We start from the raw sequence: 10,430 nt of genomic DNA on the forward strand, positions 1-10,430 counted from the left end.
AGCAGTCAACGGTGAAGTTTGAATTGGATTCAAGAAAGGAAGGAAGGTAATCACCTTTGAAGGAGGTTGAATAACCTTAGCTTCGACACTTGATATGTCAACGCCTGGTTTAGAATGGCTTTGTGGTCTAGTTTGGGACTAAGAGATACGCTTTACAGACTTTGATTGGAAGAAAGGTAAAATGCATTATTAAACACACACGATAGAAGTCCCCTATTATAGATGATAAAGTATTAAAAAGTACCTTGATTGAAGCGGTTGGATTAGATTTCTGTACCTTTTTAGGATTATCCACCATGAGAATGTCGACGGCTCCACGCTTTTTTGAAGGTAAGGTGGTTTCACTCAATCGCCCCCCATCTCGACCCCTTTTGTTTTTGTTTTCTTAGGAGCGGCTTCTTTGTCCGACTCTCAGTTTTCTTCGACCAGTTTAGAGTCAGGATCAATGCCTACTAGAGTCGTTGGTTGAGCAGCTGAAACATAAAGAAAGTATATGAAGAGTAAGGACTATAATATTTCTAAGTTTTAAGAAAATATGGTACTTGGAAGATATCCAGCAATCTTCATCCGACCATGAATTTTATCCCTAACGCCTGGATAATAGAAAGCGTCAGTTGTATTTATGCCTAAGGTACGAGGATTCTTCTTTCGAAGTTGATAATCCACTCCTAAGGCTCCTTTAGGAGGATCAGGTAGTCGATTAGCAAGGCAAAAAAGGGCATTGAAAAAAGAAGAAAATTTAAATATTTTCATAAAATATTTTTTCTGAACAAAAAGTATCTTAAGATAAGAATTTAAAGTAACGATAGAGACAGCTATGAAAATATGCCTCTTTTCTCTTTTCCCATACCTCTAAAGCCTCGATGAAAACGTACCTTACGTTTCTAAAATGCCATTTTATCTTATAATATTTTTCAAAGGCAATGATTTCTTTGATGTACTAACATTTGGTTTTCTTTGACGTAGCAACATTCTGTGCAGAAGAAAGAACCAAGTTAAAAAGCGCTTGCTCATATGAGGGACAATGAGAGTGGTAATAGCTCGACCACCATTTATGAAAATTAGGTGTCGAAAGGAAGCATAATTTAATATCATATCTCTGGTACTGGAAAGTCACTCTTTGATGGTTCAAGTCCATAATTTGTTCGAATTCCTTGAGATACGACACTTCATAATGAATCATTTGAGCTCCAGCTACGAGTGAAAGTGGAGAAGGTAATGCTTGTGCAAGACCAAATTGCCTCGACAGAAACTGTGGGGAGTAGGTGACAAATTTCTTTTTAAGAGCTATAGTCGACTCATGAGGTAGTCCTACTGGAAGGATTTAAGGAGTCAAAATTTTTTACCACATTTTACCAAGAACTTCTTGATTTTTGAGTTTGAGACTAGTAAGGGAATGGAGATAACCCACAATACTCTTTCGACAAGACAAGGGGTTATGATGGTACGAGCAATCATTATTGTCTTTGATATTGAAAGTTATTTAATAAAGTGGCAAAAGATATCAATAGAAAACATACCATTTGGTTTCGACCATGAAAATGATGATAGTCGAATACCCTCGAGCAGAGTTTTGGGGGGTTCAGAAGGAGCAGTCAATTAAGGTTCGAGCACAAATTTTAACTATAAGTTGACAATCTAGAGAGGATCAAAAGGATTGATCGATGATTCATCTCGTCGAATTTTACTGGCCACCAAGAAAAGTGTTTAGTTAACCCAAAATAAGAGAAAGAAGATTGATATATTTTTTGTGGTGAAGCATTATGGCTAACAACAAGAAATTTCTTTTTGAATTTGGATCGATTTTGGACAAAACACAAAAGCGTTAAGCCATAAGAATAGAAAGGAAATATGTTCGCTGTTGGTAATAGGGTCACCTTCAGAGCCCATGTTATTTTGAATAAAGCCTGACACAGAAGTCAAGTCAAAATTGATATTGAAGACATCTTCAGGACATGAAGTTGCCCAACAAGCATCCTCCCCGTCAGGAGAAAGTCCAGTCAACCCTGAGATCTCCATTCGAGTCAGACCCATATTTTCATATGGAAAATGAAAGTTATTGGTGGCTAGACACCAAAAGTATAAACTAGCCCCAAGAAGGCGGCAGTGTAAGATAAGTCATGTGTGGCCAGTCGAAGAGCTGAAACAATGCCTAAGGATCTCCACACAGACTTATAGGTTAAAGATAACTGATGAGTCCATATTTGATGAGATATTTTGACTTGATTTGAATGGATTTCATCACATAAACTCACACTTATTCACCAAAATAGCATACTTTTGTGTTTGATCCCTAAATTGAACCTAAATATGAAAACATGCATTTTTGTGCTTAAATTAAGCAATTTAATCCCACTTTTATTTCATTTGATGTCGTGATATGTTTTTGAGTGATTTCAGGTCCTAGAGGCAAGAATGGTTTGGTAGAAGTGGAAGAAAGCATGCAAAAAGGGAGAAAACATGAAGAAAACAAAGGAGAAAAGCATTTCAGAATGTGTCCACGCACACTTTTTGTGCCTACGCACAAGGGTCAAAATTAGCACCTGTGCCCACGCACATCTCTGTACCCACGCACAGATACAGAAATCAGCAAGTGTGCCTACGCACAACCCTGTGCGTACGCATAGGTCCCTGCACGTGGATTCATTAATGAAACACGTGATCCGTGATTTTGGGGGCCTTTGGCCCAATTTTGGAAGGGTGAAGCTGGTTTTTTAAGTGCTATATGAAGGGGAAATGAAGCCATATGAAGACAAGCTTTCATTAGGATTTAGGACTTTATTTTTACATTTTCCATAGTAGTAGAAGTAGAAGTAGTGTAGATTAGGGAGAGCTCTCTTAGGTTTTTAATTAGGGTTCATTGTAGTATTTTATAGCGAGCTTTGATTTTGGATTTTGCTCCTTTAATTGTAAGTACTCTCAATTTCCTCTTTAATTACATCACTTTTACTTTTATTTCCTCTTGGTTCAAGTTACTTTGTTCATATTTGCAATTTTGAGTTCCTTGAAGTTTTGCTTGATGAATTTAATGCTTTATTCTTTCTTTATTCTTGTTTGATTGTTTATTGTTGATATTGTGAATAGTTGGTTATAGTTTTCCATTTCCTTTTGCAAATTCTCATGTTTTGGTTTTATGCCCACCAAGTGTTTGTGAAAATGCCACTTGGTAATTTTGAGTAGATTTTCATACCTTGGCTTGGGATTTGAGTTTTTAGGATACTAGAGTCATAATGTCCAACATTTAGTGGTAGTTCTTGAGTAGTTAGTTGACTCTTGTTTCGATTGACGCTAGCTTTTTATCAACTAGTTTGGTAAGTTAGCTAGAACTTATGGATTAAGGTCAATTATGCTTGCTTGACCTACTCCTCGATGTTAGGGGTTGACTAGGCGAGATTGACTCATCATAATTACCATAATTGTGGTTATGGCGATGATAGGATTCCTTGGACCCTCATTCCCAAGTCAAGGCTCTTTATGCATTTCTAGCATTTTCACTAGTTTTGACCTCATATTCCTTTTTATTGCATTAATTCCAATTTTGATCATTCCTTGGTTATTTTATTTCTTAAGTTCTTTTAATCTTTTGTTCCTTGATTTAAAAACTCCTTTTTTCCCCTACAACCAAAAGCGTAACACTTCAATTACATCCTAGGGAAGAACGACCCGAGGTTGAATTATTCTTAATCTCAGTTTATGTTTTGTATTTGAATATCATCTAAACTTTGATGTTGAGAGTTAGTTGTTGATTTGGCTATACTTGCAACGAAGAGATTCTTATTTTGAGAAATTCTGAATCAACACTAATTCGTTCCATCAATAACCTCGACATCCCTGGCGAGAATAGGGAACTAGATTCCTTTGGAGGCGCTGTCCTAAAGACTCGACTCGCAAAATAAGTAGCTTTGACATTTTTATAGAAAATTAAGGGAAGATGTTCAGGGAGAGATGAAAAAAAAGGAAGAGATTGACCCGATTTGTTCGAAGGTAGAGATTGGACCTAGGTATGAATTTACGACATTGAAAGCTTGAAATGAGAGTAGTACTTGGTTACGCCATAAGGCGGTAGTCTCTATCTTAAGATTGGGAGCTCTTAGGGTCGCATCATCATTATAAAACTGTGACACGTTAGCCACCAATAATGTAGGAGCCACGACATGAACGTTGTTGTCGTCATGTTGAGAAGGAGAAGCAGGGGCAACTAAAGCCACACCTAGAGCGGCTGTAGTAACTGCAGTGGCGGAGACAGAGGCAGACAAGAAAGATAAAATGGTGGCCCCTGCAGTGTTGACTAGAATAGCAGTAGTGGTGGTTGCAGCAATGGTAGTAGAAGAAGATGATGCAGTCGTAACGGCTGGAGCACTGGTGGAGTGGAGACTAGATTAAGAGTACATGGAAGTAGGTTAAGATGAATTTGCAAAAGAAGAAGAAGAAGAAGAAGAAGAAGAAGAAGAAGAAGAAGAAGAAGAAGAAGAAGAAGAAGAAGAAAAGTGTTTGTGAAAGATAAAGAATTTTCTTAAAAAAGAGGCAATAAATGATAAGAAGCCCTGGAGAATATAAAAGAGTTTTGAAAATAAAGGCACGTTAAAATCCATTGAAACGTTACACATTCCCAAAAAAATTGGCGAAACCATTTCATTTTCTTGTAACATCTTTTAAAATTTTGAAATTTAAAAGAGCACGTGGGGGTACGAGACCAAGTAAAACCTATCATTTTATACTTTGAAATGATAAATTTTAAGGGACAATTTGTTAGTATAAAATTTGACCTACAAAGCAATTCTACTATGATTCATAGGAGGTCAAAATATGGCACGAATACTTGGCCATAAGAAAACTGTGACTAAAGTATAATCGAGGTCAAAAGCTTGAAGGAGGTCGACAAATAGGGTCGAGATTAGGATGCATCACGTGGTAAATGCAAACACAATACGAGATTGTGGAACTCGAAGGACAAGGTAAGATAAAACATGGGAGTGCTACAATGAAGATTCTTCAGGGTTAACACAAATCATGGCCTGAGACAATGGAGAAATTAGGTTGTGGTCAGATTTGTTCAATGGTAAATCCATTCTTGCAACTTATAAATAAGATGAAATGAGAAGGGTTTAGGGACTTCAATCAACAATACTATATCATCACATAAATTCTGTAAAAATTCTTAGTCACAATGACGTAACAGAAGAGCATAAAGTACAAAGTGCATGGAATTGTTGGAGTCCATTTTATTTTATCTTTTATTTTTCTTTGTTTTAATTTCTTTATTTTGAATGTTTCTTTGTTATTTTACTTTCTTTTAATTTTTATTTTGTTTTGACATTTTCATTTATTTATTTTCACTTATTTAAAGTTCTATTTTATCAAATTTTTGTTTTATTTGCTACAATTATCCACAAATAGTTTGATACAGTGCGTTTTAATACAAACGCTAAGTAATTCTCGAATCGAGTTCATTCTTTTTTCAGAGTAGTCGTATCTGCTCATCGAACTGACATTTTAATACAAGCTCGATTCGATATCCTGTCAAAAGCACCAGAAATCGAGTGAAACAAGTATAAAATACATAAAAATACACATTGAAAATGAGTTAAACAATACATATATTTACATACAAATACATGGTGACTAATTTTAATGGCTGATTTTAATGTACAAATAATATTTTTATTTCTGAAAAATCCCAACATATATTTTAATTTTCGAAAAAGAAAGCGGTTCTTAATTCTATTTGCAACTGAATGTGAAAGATGCATGATTAATCTATTTGTATTTGTTTGCAAAATCATCACTTGGTGACTAGAATTACACTTCATCCTATGACAATAAAATGATGAATCTTCATAGCATCAAATATATCAATCATAGAATTATTTTCTTTTCTTGCTCCATGCCATTGCAGGCTGTGCGGGTGGTTATGACCTTGAGTTCTCTCCAATGAAATTTTCAGAGTGATATCACTCTTTTCTGCCTCTCATCTTGGGGCCAAATAAATAAAACTTCCGGAGCTACATTCCTTCATCATTTTATTTTTTTAACCCCACTGATCTGAAGAGTACCAATGAAGGGTGGGTGCTTGTTCATCGGAGAAGATCAAATTGCATGCCTCATCAGCGGCACCAATGAAATTGTGCTCTTCCATCTTCACGTATTGCGTAGTCTGGTGCGGTTTCTGGAACTGGAAGCAATTCATGGAAGACGAAGAGGCCAACATGGAACAGTTGAATTTCAATGCAGGAGACTCTGAAAACATCAGGAAGTGGTGGTTACTTTGAAGCACCCCAGACGAAGAAATTGCGTCTTTGGTGTCTTCGTTTAGGATCGCACTTGAATCGCTATCGGAAGAACCGTCTTTGTTGAAGTCTGAAGGGAAGAGTGGCGGCGACGACGGTGATGGCGACGGCGATGTTGTTGTTGCACCAAGAGCAACAACAGCGTGGTCGCTGTTGTCGTTGAAGCAATTGTCATGGTACAAGTGATGATCGTTAACGTTGGATCCTGATCCAAGAATTGAGGTTTCATCAGGAGTAGTAGTGTTGTGTTCTTCATTCATCACCAATAATTTCTCTTCTGATTCTGGCATCGTTATCTGTTCTTCCTTCACGGAAACATCGCTTGCTGTGTTCTCTTCTTGGAGCCTTGTCTTCAATTCCTTAATCTGAAGTACACAAACCAATTTTTTATTTTTTATTATTATTACCAAGAGCTTTTTTTTTTTAATCAAAGATAGAAAATTATTATTAAATTATTATTACCAAGAGTTTTTTTTTTTAATCAAAGATAGAAAGATTATTATAACCCAAATTATTTTTGATATTGGGTGGAAATTGTGTTTTTTAGGATTATGGATAATAAGGGTGTTATTTTTAAATGTGGAACTTTTTTATTTAAAATGTGAAAATTGGATTCTCTGATTTGTTTGGGAATAAAAATCGGACCATCCGATTTATAAAAAACAAAAAGTCAGACTCTCCGATTTGTAAATTTTTTTTAAAAGAATCATAACAAACAAATCGGACTCTCCGATTTAATATTTAAAAAATTTTAAAAATCAAGTTACAAAGTAATGGATAGGTCCGACTACTGATTCCCATATCAGAATAAAACACATGCATACACCATCAGAATTGAATAGCACATATGTATCTTCCATAATAAAAATTTTTAGCCTTGTTATAACTCATTGACATTATTACCAAGAATGTAGTTTAAATATATTGTCAATATTTTATATAATTATCTAATTATATTTATTAATTTAGATGATTATTAACGTCATTAATATAAAAATATTTATTTTTATTAATATAATATTAAATACATATATTTATTATGTATTAAATTAATAAAAATATTTAATAATAAAAAATAATTAATAAATATTGAATAAAATAAATTATGACTATTTTTTTATCTCTTTAGTATTATTCTAAAATTAAATTCTATTACTAATTAACTAAATTAAGTAACTCTTTCAAAAGTTCAATATAATGTAAATTCTTACTTCTATTGTAATTTACGTTACTAAAGTAGTATATCAATTACCTTGTTAACTATATTATTAGGTGATTGTTAATTAAATAAAAGTTAATTTTAGTTATAATTGCATAAAAACAAACTGCATGTCATTCCTACCTTTATCCATTGAATTAGTATTTTCAATTATTAATATTTTTTTTCCTGAATCATGTAATTATTAAGAAATTAGACATGCTGGCTAGAATCTATGTCCCTATACACTTAAAATATCTAGCAGCATTTGGACCAAATGTTCTCCTATCCACCCGTTATTTATGTAAGAGATATCAATATTTAATTATTAGTTTAATGTTAATATTTCATCTCTATCAAATTATTTGTCATTTGGATTAAATATTTCGATGTAGATTGTTGTTTGTTGTATAATTCTTTTCGGCAACTACCCTGCTGTTAACTATAAGAAATTTACTAAATACCATCTTTTAAGCCAACATCTTATGTGGAAATACAATTTATTCACATTCACATTCACATTGCATTCAATTTTCACCGATATAATGATTAATTGTCACGTAAAATTGATAATTCAATAGAAACAAATATTTTGTGACAAAAAGAATTAACAAAAATGATAGATAATTTGAGATTAAAAAATACATTCTTATTATTATAAAAAATTATATCAATATTTAATTAGATATTTTCACGTATAAAAATAACAATTATATTTTTCAAAATTCATTTTTATAAATAACTGATTATTAAATATGGATTTAAAAATGGTAACATTAGGTAAAAATTAAACTCTACTTAAGTCTTAACTTATTTCATAATGGAGTCAATATATTCATCTAAATTTATCTTTGCTTCAGTGCTATTATAAATAAGTTTTACACAAATATTCAATGAACTAAAAACATTTTTTAGATTGGATCAAAATAAAACTCATATGCTTCTAATATAAACAAGAAAAAAAGAAATTCTTATGATTATAATAATTAGAATTTCGATTTAACTCTTAAAATTTTTCAATTATACGATTAAATGATTCAATTGATTTACAAAATTTATACTATATTTAACGATTTTATGATTTAAATTTTGTTAAAATTTTAATTTTACATACTTAATTTACTTTTTCGATTTCGCATCTCAGGGTCTTAACTTATAATAATATTAACATGTATAATTAAGAGCAGTAGATATGAATTGTAAGATCAGTGTGTACCTGCTTGTGCAACGCATCGTTGTCCTGTTTTAGTGCATCATGATTAACCTTAAGAGCATCATAATTATTTTTAAGAACGCCATAATCTCTCTCAAGCTGTTTAGTCTTCCACCTGGCGCGGCGGTTCTGGAACCAAACCGCCACCTGTCTAGGCTGCAAACCAAGTTCTTGTGCTAACTTCACCTTCCTCTCTGGTTCAAGCTTGTTCTCAACCTCGAAGTTCTTCTCCAACGCTTTCACTTGTTCCACGCTAAGTCTTCGCTTCTTCTGTGAGTGGTGCCCAGATTCCTCTACCGTGCACCCTTCTTCGTCTAGACCATCAAGCACCATCGACTGGAACAATGGATCATGCCCGTACACGTGGTTGCTCCTCGGACTCTGCTCCTCTAAACCATTGCAAATTAAACACAGTTAATGAAAAAAAAGGAATTTTTTTGGGGAACAAGAAAGCTTTTTATTTATGGATCTGTATGTGTCTAAATTTTGAAACAAAGAAACATGGAAATGGAACTAGTTGGAAATAATTATTAACCTGTTGATGATGGACAAATTGTCATGAGAGCTCCTAAAGAATCTGATGAGCTTCCAGTTCTCTTCATGATGAGTAGAAAGAAAACTTAAGTAAATAGAAGATTGGATCTTTGGATACTCAACTCCACTTTATTGTTATAAAAAGAATATTAATAAATATGGGATCTTATTTTTGATGAACAAGCAGAGTGCTAATTATTATTATTTTTTTTCCTTCTTTCTCACTTAAGAGTAACCATTGGAACTATCTTGTCTTAAACAGCACCAATTTCCATAACACTGAAAGCAGCTATATATGCAATTTTCTCATGGAGTCTAGTTCACACTCTTCCCCCATCAAATTCAAACAAACCAAATCTATCCGAAAGATCAAACTCAAGAGGAAGCCACAATGATCAAACTATGCCATGTAGCTAGGATGAGTAAGAGGGAAGGGGAGAAGGTTAGAGAATGAAGGTGAAGCGGTGAAGGTGGTGGTGAGAAAAGGAAGAAGTGATTTCACGTTAACATCGAGAGGTGTGTGTTTATATATATAAACTGAACTAACTTGGGTTTAGGATCTGACTGGGGTTAGGTGGAGTGTGGTGCTACCGCGGTTAAGAATGAAATGGAGACCAAATTCAACCCAAATTGCAGAATCATGCAACTTTTCAATTTGGGTTTGTGCCTGTGACTACTGACTAGTGACCTGTCCCTCCTCATAGCTAGTTGCTCTTCCGGGTTTTCGACAGTTTCTAGTGATAGTGATATTATTGGGTTAAATTTGGACTCCTTTAAACCTGTAATTTAAGAGTTTTTAATTAACTAATTATTTCATAACCATGCGATCTAATACAAGTGGTAGCATTTAGCTTGCTTAATTAAGGTTTGTTTGGTAGTACAACCACACATCGGTTTTTATTTTGGATAAGAGAAAATAATGATAACTGTGAACAATGTGAATAATAAATTTAAAAAAAAAGTTAAATTAAAATTAAAAATAAGATTATTAATTAATTATTTAATTTTAAATTTTAAAATCTGAAAAATTAGAATTAATATTTAAATGTATTTATACTACGTACGGTTATTCCTAATCTTATCATAACTTCTAATACACGCATAAAACTCGCCGTCATTGTTTTTCGGTCTTCACCTCACGTCGTTGACCCCCACCGGCCGTACCGATGCCATCGCAGCCTCCCGCCGAAGCCTCACT

The 10,430-nt window shown here is 33.7% G+C and overlaps 1 protein-coding gene across 1 annotated transcript; it reads right to left on the bottom strand.

Moving 5' to 3' along the window:
• Positions 1-5,738: 5,738 nt before the first annotated feature.
• LOC107623258 (homeobox-leucine zipper protein ATHB-16) lies at positions 5,739-9,737 on the bottom strand. Its single transcript, XM_016325445.3, has 3 exons — positions 9,234-9,737; positions 8,702-9,087; positions 5,739-6,652 (listed from the first exon to the last, which is right to left on the bottom strand). The coding sequence occupies exons 1-3, from the start codon at positions 9,298-9,300 to the stop codon at positions 6,029-6,031; spliced, it is 1,077 nt and encodes a 358-aa protein (XP_016180931.1). The 5' UTR covers positions 9,301-9,737; the 3' UTR covers positions 5,739-6,028.
• Between the last annotated feature and the right edge of the window lie 693 nt (positions 9,738-10,430).

The sequence above is a fragment of the Arachis ipaensis genome, chromosome B1 (genome assembly GCF_059453495.1).
Source record: "Arachis ipaensis isolate K30076 ecotype BB chromosome B1, ASM5945349v1, whole genome shotgun sequence".
NCBI classification, from domain to species: domain Eukaryota; kingdom Viridiplantae; phylum Streptophyta; class Magnoliopsida; order Fabales; family Fabaceae; genus Arachis; species Arachis ipaensis.